We start from the raw sequence: 17,529 nt of genomic DNA on the forward strand, positions 1-17,529 counted from the left end.
TAGTCCATTTTAATTCAAGTTTGTTTTCCAAGAAAGTCCGGTTCGTTTGGGAAGGTGTGAATGTGTAATCAAACTGTGATGCGGACCAAAAAAAGCAAACTCTGGTCTACCTGCAAACATCGGTCTTGGTTCGGTTGAAGTGAACTCTGGTACCGCTCCAAAAGCAGGAGGCGGACTACAGCGCAGGGCATTCTGGGAAATGCAATCAAAACAAACGTGCGAGCTTATTGCTAGCAGGAGAAATGACTTGTGTTTTTTTTACAAAAGAGAAATCTGACACCACGGTTCACTTCAACCGAACTGAGATGAAGGTTTGAAGGCGGACAGAGTTTGAGTTTCTAGTCCACATCAGAGTTCGATTATTACAACTCCCCAAACAAACCAAACGTCCTAGACAAACCTACTAGTTTGATTAAAGCGGACTCGACGAGTCCAACGAGTCATTTAAGGGTGTGAATGCACCATTAAATGAACATTGAGTAATTATTCTGTAAATGCAGAAAGGATATTAAATAAAATAAACACCACCAGCTGGACCTCAAACACACTAACACCAGGTTAGTGAAAGAAAAAGTAAATAAAAGAAAAAGGGTATGTGGCCCATGAAAAGTAAAAAAAAAAGTTTACCCCCTATCCACCACCAACATGTGAGCACATGATTGCATTCCTTCTCAAAATGCAGTTTCTCCACCAACATTCCTGCTGCTCTCCTCGTTCTTGAAGCTCTCAGAGCAGCGAAAGCATCAGCAAGCAGCCAAAAGGAACAACGTCCACTTAACCAGTCTGGAGGTCAACACATGACAACAGGTTTCTTTGGCAAGAGCACAGAGGCACGTTAGGAGAAAGTATTCATCATATGACGGATAATTTCCTAGGAATCACTCACCAGAGGTACAATGAGACCTTGCACATCTAAAAATAATCCCACCTCAAGAGGAGCGCATGTGACATCTCAGATATACTTTTATCTCCAATGCAAAACAGAGATCGTGTTTACATTTCTGTGGCATAACGTTGGCTCCAAAGACAGATTTAGTACTAGAGCTTCCTTTTCTGAAAGTAACTCCAGCCCACAAGATTACATTTCCTAGTTGGCAACCTAGAAAAATGTTCTTTACCCAAAAAAAAATCTAATTCCTATTTCATATCCTTTAGCAAAGTGCAAAATTAGTTATGACTACCTATGTGCTAATATGCCTCTTTGTTTCATAGGATGATTTATTCTATGTAGAACATTGTAGATGATGCATCAATCCATCTTTCTAGGTAGGTTTACCATTTTTAGAGTCTTATGCAGTCACATTCAATTTTGACAAATTTAAAATTTTTCCAGAGTTCCAACTGAACAAATGAAACAAGATTTCTTTTTAATTGAAATTCAATACTATAAATTCAAGAAAAGAAAAATATTTGCCACCATATAATCCAGCAATGTTCTGGTTGCAGCACCTCGTCTCACTCGAAGCAATGCCAAAATAAGCAGTTTTTGTACAAAAAGTTGTCAAATACATTTCAAAAAATGCTTAAAGAGCTCTCTGTTGCGGTTTCTGGTAATAGTTCATAACAATTAGCTGAATGAAATTCTCAAGTTTTGCAGTATGGCTGGGTGATGACTTAACATTTTAATTGCAGTCTTCTGTGTTTTTTATTACAATACAATTGTCTGCAGACAAAAGCACAAATACTACTGTTAAAATGTAACTTTCCTGTTATTAAATTAGCTTTTCCTGCTGAAGCAAGAATTTGTAAAAATTCGTAAAACTTGCTGACTTCTGATTACTTTGATAGGCGAAATGTTCCCTGATTTCAAAACTCTCTCTGAACTGGTGCTTGTTGTTCCAGTGTGGATTTATCCTTTACATCAACATCAAAACTCTTTGGTTAACTGTGCAACTCAGGCTCATGCAGACCAGGAGGAAGTTGCGAGTCTGCAAGACAGAAAGTGAATTATTAATAATTTAAGAGCAATCGTTTAGTTTCACCGTTTATGCGTAGTTACTGCCGCTGTAAAAAAACAACAACATGTATTTACTTGCTTAATATTCAGCTTGTTGAATATTAATTAAGCCAAATAAAAAATAAATGCAAGTGAACATGTCATAATTATCATTTTAAAAATGACAGAGTGGATTAGGATCAGATTATTCATCCATCCATTCATCTTTTATCCGTCAGTAAAACTGACATATAAAAGAAAGCTTAGCACAACATCTGGTTAAAATACATTTTAATAAGTGTTCATTCTGAATTGCTGTTTTATCTATTTACATCTCAGTAATCCTCCAACAAAGTAATGAATAGAATAGAATAACTTTATTCATCCCAGCAGGGAAATTATTTCGCAGTTACAGCAGCATAGAGACAAGACACAATAACAACCACCACTGAGTAGCAAAGTAGACAAAATAAAAGCAAAATATAAAATGCTGTCAATATAAAAGCAGCTTAGAGCAGTCCTTGCAAAGATTCAAAATGCAGATATGTATATGTAAATATATGTACAGCAAGTGTGCCACAGTGCAGTTGTGCAAAATTGGACTGATTAGTGCAGAACCATCAGTCTGCACTCATGAAACTATGAAACTATGTTTGCCAGCAGCTTCCAACAGGCTCTTTTGGAGACGTGGCAGAAGTCCATGCTCCTCTTTTCTGCCTCTGCTTCAAACTGAGACTAGTGCTTTCTCTCCATCTTTAACTCCCACAGTAAACTCCAAGTGCTCTCCTACTGTAGTTTTATCTCATAGTCAACCTTTAAAAAGATTTAAAGGTTCATGAAACTATGAATCTGGAATTGAAAAAGCAAAGCTGCAAAGTGGAAGATCAAACAACCAACAGAGCCATAAACTTTCTGTTAATAATTACTGACAGCACAACTAAATAGGCCCTGAATGAGGATTAGCTACGGGATGAGGGATTAGATCGTCTCTTTATGTTACTGAATCACTTTGTCACACTTTGGTCTGACAAATCTGTTCATTTCACACTGTGGCTAGGCAGAGAAAAGGTCAAACCCAGAAGAGAAAAGAGAACAAAAAGCAGCAACTGATCACATTTCACACACATGAAAAGGTCCACAAGTCCTGGTCAAACTACCAATTACTCTCTAGCTAAGATTTCTCAATATTTGCCCGGGATCAGATACAAATACTAAAAGGTGAGTTGACAAAACAGACATTTCTAACCTTAAATTATAAAATAAACATTCACCCTGAAGTGAACCAAGACTTTAGCTAGTGAAAGGACGTTGTAGGTAGATAAACATTGGCTCTGTTGAGCTGAGCAGTGATGTAAAGGATAAATATCTACAGCAAAGTGACACTGATCAATGAGTGTCAATGCTTAATAAGCAGAAAGCAAGATCAGCATTTTGATGCATTTTCCCTCTTAATGACAACAGATGACTGTCTGAGACAAGTTCAAGGAGGATTTGTTTGAAAATGAATCCATCAGAGTTCAGAAAGTTCTGCTTACTGAAGGATTGGATAAATTCAGAAAGATTTCATTCAAGTAAACAGGGTTAAAAAAATATTTTAAAAGACCTTTTGAGATCATGGTGCAATGCTTTCTTTTTAATTAATCCAACACTTTTTAAAGGTTGACTATGAGATAAAACTACAGTAGGAGAGCACTTGGAGTTTACTGTGGGAGTTAAAGATGGAGAGAAAGCACCAGTCTCAGTTTGAAGCAGAGCCAGAAAAGAGGAGCATGGACTTCTGCCACGTCTCCAAAAGAGCCTGTTGGAAGCTGCTGGCAAACAGAACCGGCATTTATCAGTGAACATATTCCTGCACCAGGGTGTAGCCGAGTGTGAACGCAAGCCCATCCCCATTATCTGGTTCCATAACAACTCTGGAGTAAATTCATTTTACTCTCAAATGTCCATTTCTCAGCTTAAAACAAGGAATCTGTTGGAAATGCAAACCACAAACCACATGAATTATTAACATGTCGTCACATTGTACTGCCCAATGATCCCACACTGTTAAGGATTGACTTGGATCTGTTTTAAGAATCACAATATGCTTCAAATTTTCTTTTGTACTGTACTTTTTTTCTGTCTGTTAATGGAAACAAATGAAAATGGCTGATCTTCAAATGTTAATTATTACACTAATACACTTTTATCAGTGTCGAATATTTCATTCAGTTATCAAAGCAAATACCAAAAATACCCAAACTAGCAGGACAAATATCAAGGCTCAAGTCGGTGTCCTAAAGAGACATTTTTTCCACTAAATAAAACATATCTAGAATCTTTCAAAAGGACATAAACATCCACGGTTTAAAGGTTAATGGGGCGTGCTGTGGTGGCGCAGGGGGTTAGCACGCCCCACGTTTGGAGGCCTTAGTCCTCGACGCGGACGTCGCTGGTTTGACTCCCGGCGACCTTTGCCGCATGTCCTCCCCCCTGTCCTCGCCCTCTGTCCTGTCTGCCTACTGTCGCAAAAAATACGAGCCGCTAGCGCCGCAAAAACTCTTCGGAGAAAAAATGGGGGAAAAAAAGTTAATGTACAATTAAATGAGTTACAATTTTATTTTGATTTTAGAGATTTAGGCCAAAGGAAAACATCAAGGCAAGGCATGCTTCTTTTTTTTAAAGCAAAACGTTCCACGTAAGATGAAAGATTAAAAGTTTGCAATCCAACAAAAGAGAAAATAAAAAATCCCTTTTCTAAGCGTTTGTTTGATATTGAAATTTCAAACTTAACTAAGAAAAGTACTCAACAACATTTTTGATACTGTAGAAACATTTTTATGAAGGAGAAGAATCTTTTCTAGTCAACAGCAAAAAAAATCTGATTAATTAGCATATGACAAAATCTGAGCCTCTTTAATCAGGACGAAACCAACAAGCAACTGGGAATTCACCATTAATTATTAAATATTACTTCCCTGCTTGGTAAAACACAACACTGATAACTAAATAATAATGCTACAAAATGTAAATAGTTGCAGGGTATTATTGTCTTGTGTTGTAAATTTAAGCATACAGTTTCTTATTTTGCCTTCATTTATATATATTTTTAGAATTGCACCGATTGCCGTTTTCCGGTCGATCAATCTTTAAAAAAATCTGACCTGCTGATTATGATTTTGTCAGATTCAAGTTTTTTTTCTGCAAAGTCACTAAGTACAGTGACACGCAGTGTAAAAGAAGGATCTGGGCCATGCAGATAGATTCAGCAGCAGCTGTGTATAATTTCTGTCTTTCTGATAATTCTGCTGAATATTCTCTTCAGTGATCAACAGCAATGCAATGCAATTTGACTACTAAACATAAAAATGATGTAAAACACCAGTTGGCTTTGTAGTCCAGTGAGGTGTGCTCGGAGTAAGGCAGACGATGTCAACAGCATCACCTTCCTGTGTGAGGAAGTGTTGAAAAGCTGCCTGTGTGAGTTAAATCACAACACGGTTGACCCTACAGGCTCACCGGCAGACGACAGTTAAAAGCAAATCAACAGCAAAACTTGGATAAGTTTGTTTTTTTCCCAGGTTCCTGAGATGCTCATGCTGACTCAGCCTCCTGCATTAATCTCAGGTAAAAATAGAGCTGGAGCAGAAAGAGTGATGCAACACGCGCAGTAGTAGATGAGCATTTTAATCGCGTCGTTCTGAAAATTATTAATGAGGTTAAACATGAATAAGTGATGCCTGTCTTCAGCGCTGCCTGCTAAACAATAAAAAACATATCAGAGTTGGTCTGAACAACAATCTTCACTTAGAAATAAAAAATAAATAATCAGTACGAATGATTAATTACTGTAGCACAAATGACTATCCTACCTAATACTGCGTACACTGATGACAGATGAATGCATTAATGCAGCTCCAGAACTATGTATACATTGGCTGCCGTATATATACAGTTACACAACTGAACTGTACTAATTTCAGAAAAATATAACCAGTTACACTTAGACAACATTTGCATTGTATATTTGTGGCAAGACGACAGTCAACTGAAAGAAATGTTTACAGCGTAAACAAGAACCTGAGTCATTCAAAGCAATTTAGCAGCAGTTTCTGTCATGTTTTCTTGCATATTAGCAACAAGTTTTAAGTTCAAAGTTCAAATCTTGCAGCTTCAGTTTGGGTCTACTGTGTGATTTATTACTAGACGTAATTATTTGCTGCTACGACTGAAAGCTGTGAGGTTGGTAGGACCAGCGTAACCCTGCAGTGATCCGATAGGTCGTTCTTATTTCACCTCGTTAGCAGAGCTTCACTTCCAGCAGCAGGTCAGTTTGATTCCAGGGTTCCTGAACATGTAAACACAAAAACCCCTTTAGATTAAGTCCTTTTGTTTCATATTAAAGTAGAAAAACACTTGAGGTGGTGATGAATTTGTGGGAGACATTTCCACTGTAGGCAGATTTTAAGTGTGAAATGTGCAAGTAACAGAAATGGGGAAGGAGGAGGAGAAAAAAAATCATTTCATATCTTCACTGAACTAAAAGAAAAAAATCTGCAAACCAACAATAAAACGGTTCCGTGTTGTACTGCTGGTAGTGTTCCCGTCACTGACTGTATTCAGATGTGACTGAGAACCAACAGCCTTCCTGCAGCATTTGGGGATTTATACCCAAACTGCCTCTACATCTGCAACGTAAATACCCATGATGCAGCAGTCAACACCTACACTGGCCACATTAAACCCCTGAACGCTAAAAAGATGGGTTGTGTTTTTAAATCACACCCCCAATTAAACGTTTACACTCATGCATGAAAATGGCTGGAAACAGATGTGCAATTATACAACCGTCCATCTTTGAAAAGCAGAAATAGAGCCTCCTGCACAGCCAGCAAGAATGTAGCAGGTGGTTTCTGGATGATAAATCTGCAACAAAACACTTGCCTTCTCCCTACAGCAGTAAAACCAGCTGACCAAACGGGCTGGGATTCGCTGGGGTTGGTAGGCGACGGGCAGTGCCTGCTGACTTGTGAAAGATTTTTAAAATGACTCATTTTTCAGACACCAAAATATAAGTAAATCCCAAAAAACACCTGGGTGTTTTTTTAAGTCCTATTTTTGTAAGAAGAAAAGATCCAGAGGGAAGTACAAAAACATGCAAAATGTGAATTTTGCATAATGGGTCCCCTTTAAAGCTGTCAAATTCAAAGCAAAGTTTCTCAGACATTCATCTTAATTGATCCTCAGTAAGTCTGTGCTCAGAAAAAAACTAAAGTCACTGGGAGTGGAGAATCTGCTCTTCTCAGAGTAAAACAGTGCACACCCAAAGCCAACAACGATCAAATGAGTCATCTACTATTAGGGTGAGGGTGTGCATGTGTGGACGTGTGTGTGTGTGTGTGTGTGTGTGTGTGTGTGCGTGCATGCGTGCGTGTGTGTTCTTAGTTTACTGTATAGAAGGTAAATGAAGGTTGTAACTTATTTATTTATTATTTTATTATTATTTTTTTGGACAGCTGGTAATTCTGGCTTGACAATTTTGGGTCAATGTGACAAAAAGTTTGGACACCCCTGCGCTACAGGCGTTAGCTGTCCAAACCAAGAGCATTAAACCCTTTCTAATAATTCTGCAAGTGTCTGGGATTATCCTGCTTTATTTCCACTTCTCAGTAGCAATTTCTACAGAACTGCCCACTTATGAAACAGAGGATAACAGGAGAATCCAGCTTCATGTTACAGATGTTGAAACTGCTGTCCACATGACTGCACAGTCTTAAAAAAAAGGAAGCTTAATTCATCAATTCCCTTTAACATGCAATCTTCAGCTGCTGTAATGTCGACATAACCGAAATAATAATTAACTTGCGACTGAAAGCCACAGCTTGGCAGGAAGCTTTGTCTTCTGCAAGCAGAAGTTAATTGTTGCAGTTACCACACACAGTTCTGACGTGACACAGCTACCTGCTGCTGAGGATAAACCCGGTCTGGCCTGGTCAGCTGGACCGTGTTACGGTTCACTGCAGGGAGGGATGGACGACGCGCTGCAGCTGTATGGCGTTAGTAATACAGGTTTCTACTTGTTCAGGCTTTCCTCTGAGAAGCTAATTAACACGAAGGCTGGTTTTTGGCAGTTGATGATGATGATGATGGAGGTGAAGGACTCGACCTTCAGGACTCTCCTCAAACCCTTTTCAAGCTCAGAGTCAGATCAGGTCCAATATTTGTAGACAAAACCCGGCTAATGGGGGAGCCATGTTGGGATGACTTCCTGAAGGTGGAGAAGGTTTTTAAAGAGACAGAGACCCAATTTCAAGGCGTCAAAATAGGAAGTGAAATTTATTTTAAGAAAGCATTTTTAAAACAACTGAAAGTACCAGTTATTGATAATGCTATAAAATGGCACTATATGTCTGGAAAAATACAAAATACTGCCCATTTAAAATTATTTTATAGAAAAAAAATTTTTTTTAAAACAAGAAAACTTAAAAATGCAAATAGTTCAATTACCTTTTTAATTAAGGAAAATACGTCTGGGCCGCTGACTTTGCTCTCTGCTGGTTTAGTAGTTTAACTTTCCCTGTTCTTAAGCTTTTGTTTAATATTTTAAAGCTCCATTTTGTCACTTATTGTTGATTATTAAGAGGAATATTGTCATAAAAAAGAAATATTTTATAAAAAAGTTGTTTCATATTTCCAACTTGAGATTGAAAGTGAAGTGTAACATAAAAAGTAGTGCTTACTAATGCATCAACTTAAGTTTGCTTTTATTTTTTAAAGTTAATGTTAAATTTTTATTATCTGTTTTTGCACTTTAAGCATTTTTTGTACTTCAAACTTATTTTCATTTTATTGTGTTTTAAGCAATAAAATGTTTTCAAAAAAAGGAACTGAATTGTTTATTTTCCCTTCATTTTCAAAGCAAAAGCTTTTACTAGCTTTAGGAGCTACCGCAAAAGGGGAGCATTTATTTATTCGATTAATTGTCAGAATAATTGATTGATTACTAAAATAATCGTATAGAAGAGCCCCATTCCAGACAAAGAATGTTTTTCATCTTAAGTGCAATATATATGCATTTTTGTACAGTTTTGGTTTTAATTCCTGCTCTGATTGTGTTGTTCTTTCAGCAAACTACATTTTTTGAGTCGGTGTACTCCAGTTAAAATTATTTGATTACTAAATTAGTTGACGGTTATTTCAATAATCGATTAATAATCTCCGTCCTACCCTGGATGTAAGCTCTCAATACATTTCCTTCAGGAAAAAGCAACTTTTTAAAGTCAGAGAGGAAGAATTATGAAACAGGAAGTGACATCTTCGTTTAGATCTGCAGCATCTCATCTCATCTTCCTCAGAGATTCCCAAACTGGAGCTCCAGGCCCTGCAGCCTCCTTAGGTCTGATCTCTTATCATGATGACCGCCGCCGTTCAAAACATCGCTTCACTTTCTCCGTAGGGCTTTAACACATTCATCACACCAGCTGTTCTCATGTCAGTCAACGCCCTAGTTCACTGCCATAACACTTAAAAACATAATTAGATGTGTTGAGGTGAAATCAATCCAGCAGCCAAACAAACAAGACAAAAAAACAAAGTATTTTACCTTTCTGCTTTGGGTTGCGTGCTGATCGGAACAGCAAAGGTGAAAGTTTGATGCAAAGCAACCAACTTGGATCCAAAGGAATGACTCATTTTCAACCCAAAACTGCAGACTCATTCAACAAAACGTTTCTCTTATCACAAGAGGAAGCTGCGGTGATGAGGTTCAGGTTACGCAAGTAGACTCTGAATCCGAGAATGCGCGCGCTGGACTTTGTGTTGCCACACTTTTCATAATTTGCATGTTATGTCCTTTGAATTTATGGATTATTTTTATGGTACAACACCAAACAAATCAAAAACAAACACTCTTGAATGGAGCGCATTAAAAGGAGAGCCGTGTATTCAGACCTAACGGCTTGCAAAACAATTTGTTACATCAGTAACTGTGTGCATTATTACTGCTCACACAGAAATGTGGGCTAATCTAAACGGATACATTTATCAATATTTTTGCAATAATTCATGCATGTTTCTCCACAATACACCTCCAGATGACTCTGATTTCCAAAAAAGGGCCTGCAACAGCTCTTAATAAATTAAAAAGGAACTTGTTCAAAATTATAAATGCAGAAATAATAAATGTAGGTTTTTAATCGGTTTTCTTTTTTTGTCCTGCAATATTTGCATTAAATTTTCACAAATTAATGACCCTAAAAGCATTAATTTGGGTAAAACACATTAACGTGTTTTAAGATCCGTTTTTCTTATTACGTTGGAATCTATGAGCTTTTTAAATAACATACTGTAAATTTCCATCCTCTTATGTTCATCTTTATTTTAAATCCTAAATGTAGAAATTAAATGTCTTTAAAATTTAAACAAAATGTCCTAAAGTAGATACTAAAGTTGGAAAAAATATTCTATAGAGAGTCACAAGTCCTGGTCATGGAAATTTTGATTTAAGTGGTCAAAAATATTTTTTATTCTGCTTAATTTTTTTGTAAAGTTATATTCTAAATGATTCTTTGATTTTTTTGAAGAAAAAGTCAGACAGCAAAGCCAACCTCATACTGGTAACTTACACTACAGAGTTTTAAGCACAACCCTATTTTTGTTTAAACATAAACTGAATTTTAAATGTTTCGGAAATGTGTAAATAAATCTTTTATTTGTTTGCACTACGGTCTTCCCCTCCTGTTAGTCACCAATGATCTAAACAGAAACCGTAGACTGATTTAATAGAAAAATTAGTTTCTGAGAATCGTTTCTGAATCAATTCTAAAAATCCAAATTAAATCGCTAGACACTGAAAGATTTACATCTCTAGTTGATATTTCTCTAAAAAGTTGTTTTTTCAAAAACTTATGTGACATCTGCAGCTCTAAACATGTTGCATTTCTCTGTCCTGACAGCAAAATGGCTCGAAGTTATAAAGGTTCTTCCCGTTATTATCTTCCAAGGACACAAACTTTCCAGAAGCTTTGATTTAAGTGGAGCTGAATCAGACCCAGGTGTTGATTTCTCTACCAATTTGTGGTTATTTGATTTATTTTGCTTTAAATCCTTATAAGTCTTGGCATTTATTGGATTTAAAAGACAAAGAGGTACCGAGAAATAAAGGACAAAGCTCTCCAGCCGTTTACAGCCCCTTAAAGCCTCCGTGAACACGTGCTTACCTTTCCTTTATGCGTCATAAATTAACAGAGAGTGGGCTGCATCTGACTTAGGAGGTCTCCGTAGTGAGCACACTATGGCTACTCAATCATTTACAGCCAGTCAGCGTCCGGCTTCGCTTCACTGACAATGAAGTGCATTAACACCCAAAACAGACTTATTCTTCAGGAATAAAGGAAATAAACGTTGAACATTAGATGCTGCTGGAGGTTAAAGGCTCATCCAAACAAGTTCTGGTGAAGGACATGCGTGCAAACCTCACTGAATCGTTCAAGACCAATTAGAACCGTGGCGCTGGTATTTGGAGGAATGCATGTGTGTTTATCCCTGAAGAGAGGAAAGGATGACGCTACTCCTGTCGTTATAAATAGCTCATGCTCGCGCGCGCACACACACACACAGGGTATCGCAAAGTGTCTGCATGCCGCAGAACAGGGTAATCCTGATGCTTCTCGACTTGTTTAGCTGGTTCCTCAAAGAAACCACAAACTGATTCTCCATCACAAACATTTTAACTCTCAATCTGAGGATTTTAAACTAGAACTTGTTAGCAGAGAAACATTAAATACTGTAATATTAAATTGGAATTAGACAGGAGCTTCATTAAGCTGTTGGGAAGCAGAACAAAGTCTAAAGAGATTACGTTAAACTTGATTAAACTCAGAGTTTCTCACATTTGGTTCACATATTTTTCTACTCATGAAACAAGTTAAACCTTCTATATTCTTACTGGAAGAGATCTCATACATCTGTATATATTCCAGTTATATTCTCATTCAGGCTGGCAAGCATTACTTTGGTCTTTTCTAAAGCTTTTTAAAGCAAACGCCCTTTGAAAAACAATATGAACATTTTCACTATTTTTTATGAACTGCTCCAGAGAAACATGGTCAAATCTGAGAAGTTATATGCAACTCAAAGCTTCACACCAGCTCAGTTGAATCGGCCTTACTTAATCAATTAGGATCTTAAGCAGCATTTGTGAGCAGCAGTTTCCATGCTCAGAGGGCAGATCAGGTCTGAATGGATTAATTTCAATCCCCAGCGTCATGATTGTTAAAGTAGAGTGGAATTAGAAAACAGGACAAGGATCGTATCCTTCAGCAGGTTCTGAGAGACTCGCAGTGTCTCAGGGGGCCGGCTAGTGCTGAATGGGTCGCTTCCCCTGCTTCTTCACATCATTAAATTCACACAACATGACTGCAGTTTAACACACGTTCAGCCGGTTAAACTGAGGAATCCGTCTTCGAAAGGAAAACTAGTGATAAACGTGACATTTATCTGAAATTCAGCAACCTGTGCTGCGGTGGTCGACCATGAATCACAGCTGTAGGAGTTGATGTCAAATTAAACATGTCACAATAAGTAATAAATCAATCAAAATGAGCTCGATAATTTCCATTCTGAGATTTTCAATTTTGTTTACAGTGACTTTATAAAGGATGTGGGTGATATGGACTTTGAGTTTTATCACAATATGTTTATGGTATTATTGTGATAATGATAAAAATGACAATAAAAACTATTATTTCTCTTTTAGGCTGACTGCTCCTGAAATCTATTCCATTTGTAATACAATCACATAAAAAAGTGTGATTTGCATCACTAACTAGAAAAGATTTTCTAATAATTAATATTGAATGAAACTTTGATTGAACATTACATAAATAGTAAAACTATCCCAACAATGATATTATCATTATCATTATCATTATCAATTATCATCCCCAATATTATCAGTTTTGGGGATTTTAATCATCATTAATTGGAGTTCACTGTGACAACATTAAATCAGAATTTTTATCATACCAAGCAATTTATCACAATAAATGATAAACAATACAATAAATGCCAACCCATATTTCATAATTCATTTCTTTCATGGTTTAAGTTTTCGGTTTCATTTTTTGTTTTTGGTTGTTTTGTTTATTTTGGATATTTAAAATATTTTCCAGTTCCGGTGTTTAAGAAAAATGCTTTAGAAAAATAAAGTTTATTGATATTTGAGAGGAAAAACTTGCACTATTAATTCATTACCATTAGATTATTTGAAAATGGTCTCAAAAGAACAATATTATCCTTTATCACAATAATTTCTGGGACAATTAATTATAGGGTTGGGCGATGTGAACTTAAAGTTTTACCACAATATTTTTGGTACTACTGTCATTATGATAAGTGACAATAAAAACTATTTATTACTTTTTTTAGGGGTGCACCAACTGCAGTTTTCTGATCACCGATCTTTCAAAAAGTTTAACCTGCCAATTCCAATTTTGGCCAATACCAATTTTTTATGAAATGTTGCTTAATATAGCAAGAAAGTTGTTGAGTTGGCAACGACAGTTAATTGTAAACCTGCAGACATGACTTGGTGGGCCAGTCTGTCAGCCAAACCTTTCTCACCGGAGAGCAAAAGAGGACAGTGGTGGATTCTTAGACCTTTGCCAAGCTAAATGAGATCGCTGGATTAGATTGGCTTCACATGTAAAAAATCGGCATATCACCGATCTCCCAAAATGAAGAAAATTGGCACCAATAAATCGGCTGGCTGATAATTCGGTGCACCCCTAACTTTTTTATCCAACTACACTTAAAAAAATTACACTACAAACACACACTGTTTTTGAGAAACACTAGTCACATAAAGAAATGTGGGTTTTGTCACTAAACTGCACACAGTAACCAAATTAACTATATGCTAAATTTATTTATATTTTTGATACTTTCATTAGAAAACCGGTGAAGAAAATAATAACCCCAACAATGTGGACAGTTTTGGGTGGTTCAAAAATCAATCATTGTAATTTATTGCAACAATGAAGAATCAAAATTCAGATGAAAAACAATATGATAAATGCCAACAGATCCTTCAGACTTAATTTCTTTCAGGGTGTTGGTTGATTATGGATTTTATTTCTGTTTTTTATCATTTTGGGATTTTTTGTTTATTTATTTTGGACATTTAAAATATCTTCCAGTTCCAGTGTCAAGTTTTCTTTACAAAAGTAAAGTTTATTGAGGGCAAAGTTGGGTTATGTCATCGCCATTATATTACTTGAAAATAACACTATTCTAGTTTATCGCAATAACTTCTGGGAGAATATATCGCAGCGCTTGGCGATAATAAAGTTTTACCACAATATTTTTGGTATCACATAATCATGCACTAAATTTATTGACATTTGTTGATGCTTTCAGTGAACAGTAAAAATAATAATCCCAATAATACTGACAGTATTGGTGTAAACATTGTCATTTGGCATATAACTTCTGGGACAATTAATCATCCTGCAAAACTTGTTATGAGCAATTATTTTCTCCATTGCTCCATATTAAAAACAGGATCTAATGAAGTATTCGTGCCACCAAATCAATCATAGATTCATGAGAAAGCCATGCTTTTTGTCAGTCATGGATTGAAGACGCGGCTGTCTCTTACCTTCCCGGTCTTGTGGTCGAACCACACAAGAGCATGATTCCTGGACAGCACCTTGCAGTCGAAGGTGGCGTTGTTCTGGGCCGGTCGGCAGCGAGCCACAGACCTTCCGATCTTGACCGGCTCGTCCAGGTACACATGCCGCTCCTGGAATGGGTGCGAGTTGGGTCGGCAGGTGAACACGGCCAGTGCTGAAGGCATTGATTTTGGCTTGAGTGTGTTACTCCAACCAGACACAATGGAGAGGTTTTTCTGATCCAGATTGGCAGGGTTTTGGTGCATCCCCCCTAAAAAAGAATAATCTACAATATCTGAGGCCTGTCTGCAGGCAGATCTCCGAGTTCTGTAATCTTCTAGGCACTAACTGATAAGCATTGTCCCCTGTACGCTCTCGGGACTGCACTTTGACTCAACTAGACTGCCCTTCGTTGGAGGAAAAGGAAAATAAAAAACAAACCAAACATGTATAAAAAGACAAGACATTCCTTTTTCAATGGCTCCCCACTAAAGCTACATAACGACGCTTAAATCTGACAGCAAACACTATGTACAGACCAAGGTGCCATGTGTCAAGACATACATGACTGATTATAGCACTGACAGCCTGGCAAACAGCCCCTCACGTCCATCAAACTATTCAAGCAGTGGAGCTGGGAAGTAAAACCATTCAAAGTTTATCTTTCGTCGCACAAAACAGCAGAAGCTCCTCCAAATAAATAAACCCACCTGTTTATTCCCTACATTTGCTGAACTATTGCGCCTTTTTTTCGAGCTGTGATGCGTTTACCTGCCGGCAGCAGGCTAACAACAAGCCGATCCACACGCACTTTAATCGAGTGTCATTTGCTGTTCGTCTAAATGGCACATGATAATCGGGGTGACCTTGTTACCCTGATACAGGGAGCCTTATCTTGGCACCTCACGTCGGGTCACCACTCCCTCCAGAGTGCACCTACGAGACCGCTAACAACACCTAGCAGAGCCGGAGAGCCAGAAACACCCCCGTGGGTCGGTTAAAGCAGTCCGATGGGAATTTATGCCTCAAAACACTCAACAGCCAATATTCAGGGGATTAGTAAGTCGTCTTTTACAGCAAAAACGCTTATCTCTAACTCTCGACCAACGTCTCTGGCGTTCAACCAGCTAGGCTAGGCTATGCTAGGCTAGGCTAATGAGTACTTCCAAAGTTATCATTCAAGTCCTCCAATGTTTTCTCCCCACCCTTCTCAACCAGTTCGCTTACCGAGTGGAAGCGATATGCCATACCTGTCTCCAGTAGCAAATAAAACCAGCAAGCCGAGGCGTCATTGGCTACAAACAGTCCCGCACCGCGAACGCAAGCGCAAAGGTGAGCTAGCTAGCAGCTAGCCGGCTAACTGACAGTCAGAGCGGAGAGAGACGCGGAAAAATCTGGGGAGTTTCTTCTTCACTGCGGCTCCCCGCGCATCACACTGCTGCTGTGCTTCGGGGGAACCTCACTAGAGGACGCTGGTTGCGCTGTCGTTCCCTGTATTAGTCCTAATCCAGTTTGCGGTGGTGGTGTTTTATTACAGCTGTTGGCTTCCGGCGGTTTTCTGGAGAGAATCTAGAAGAAGTTGTCCTCCTCCGCAAGTCCCTGCCGCCATACTGGAAGTAGAAAGCAGACAGGCGTGGTGCGTTCACTGACCTATAGAATTAACAAAACTCTCTGGTTACCTCATTAATAGATAGATAGACCAATAGATGAATATTTATTTCCGTGTTGTTTTTTTTTAACTGGTTAAATTTCCACTTTCTGTTTTTGTTTGTATGTTTTGAGTAGAGGTGGATAAAAAAGGCACATTTACTTGGATAAAAATAGAAATACACTTTTAGGAGTAGTTTTATAATTTACTATTAGTCAAGCAATATTATTATGAAGTATCGCTACTCTTACTACATAATAATTTCTGGATGCTCTACCCAAAGCGAATAACTTCACAAAATGAATCAAATCAAATTTTATCTGTATAGCACATTTCAGCAGCAAGGCATTTCAAAGTGCTTTACATCATATCAAACACAGAAACACAATGAAACAGAATCAACAATCAAAGAATGAAAAACATCAATGAAGAACAAATCAAAATTGTTTGAGGCAAAGACCCACAGATTTGAAGTGCAACATCATTGTTGTATTTTCCTTTTAGTTTATAAAATAACATAATTTGTACAAAACTTTATATTTTTCTTCGAATTATATCATTTTACTAAATCAGATGTCATGATTGTTTACTCAGTACTTGAGTCGCTTTACAAAATGCTGTTTTATTCTTATTTCATCGACAGCAACTTTTGACCTTTTTAAGTAAAGCTACTCTTAGTTGAGTAAAATTTTTGGGTTTTTCTAAATATAACTTTGGTTTTGAGTTATATTTTACAACACCAGAATTTTCACTTAATAATTGAAATTAAGTGTTTTTTGCTCTTCTTGTAATAGCACTTCTTCAGTATTGAAGAGCAATATAAATGTTGCTCTTCGTGTTGCTGTTTATCCTGAAAGGCTTTATAAAATGTCAGTTTTTCCGACTTGACACCATTTCAAACATTTTCATAATGAGACCGGATTACAGTTTGTATTACAATTCTTCATCTTTGTGGCTATTTATTAGGAACTGGGAGAACAGGAGGGAACAGGACAGTGTGGAGTGACGTTGGAGGAGATCAGATTCTGCTTATGGCGCCAAAATCTCTCTATCCGCTCTTTGGTGAGCCGAACCCTGAGACTAAATCAATACTGGATGAGACAATGAAACAGCCACACCACACATCAACCCCCCATAGTTTTACTTATTTCAGCCTTTGTTTATTGAAACATGGGACAAAATTATTTTTAATTAAATTAAATTAATTTGCACCACTGAAAATACACTTTGGAGTTTTTCTATTGGCATAAAGGCTCAAAAACCAAGCATTAACAAGCAAAATTATTACTATATTA

The 17,529-nt window shown here is 37.4% G+C and overlaps 1 protein-coding gene across 7 annotated transcripts in view; it reads right to left on the reverse strand.

Annotated features, from left to right (window-relative positions):
- Positions 1 to 16,224, reverse strand: part of slmapa (sarcolemma associated protein a) — a 62,080-nt gene extending 45,856 nt beyond the window's left edge. For all 7 annotated transcript variants that reach the window (XM_028002059.1, XM_028002057.1, XM_028002058.1 and 4 more), the window contains exon 1: positions 14,574 to 16,224. In XM_028002059.1, coding sequence (XP_027857860.1) covers positions 14,574 to 14,852 — 279 coding nt within the window. In that variant the 5' untranslated portion in view covers positions 14,853 to 16,224. The remainder of the gene's footprint in view (positions 1 to 14,573) is intronic.
- Positions 16,225 to 17,529: the final 1,305 nt, after the last annotated feature.

Source organism: Xiphophorus couchianus, chromosome 20, assembly GCF_001444195.1.
Source record: "Xiphophorus couchianus chromosome 20, X_couchianus-1.0, whole genome shotgun sequence".
Classification (NCBI taxonomy): Eukaryota; Metazoa; Chordata; class Actinopteri; order Cyprinodontiformes; family Poeciliidae; genus Xiphophorus; species Xiphophorus couchianus.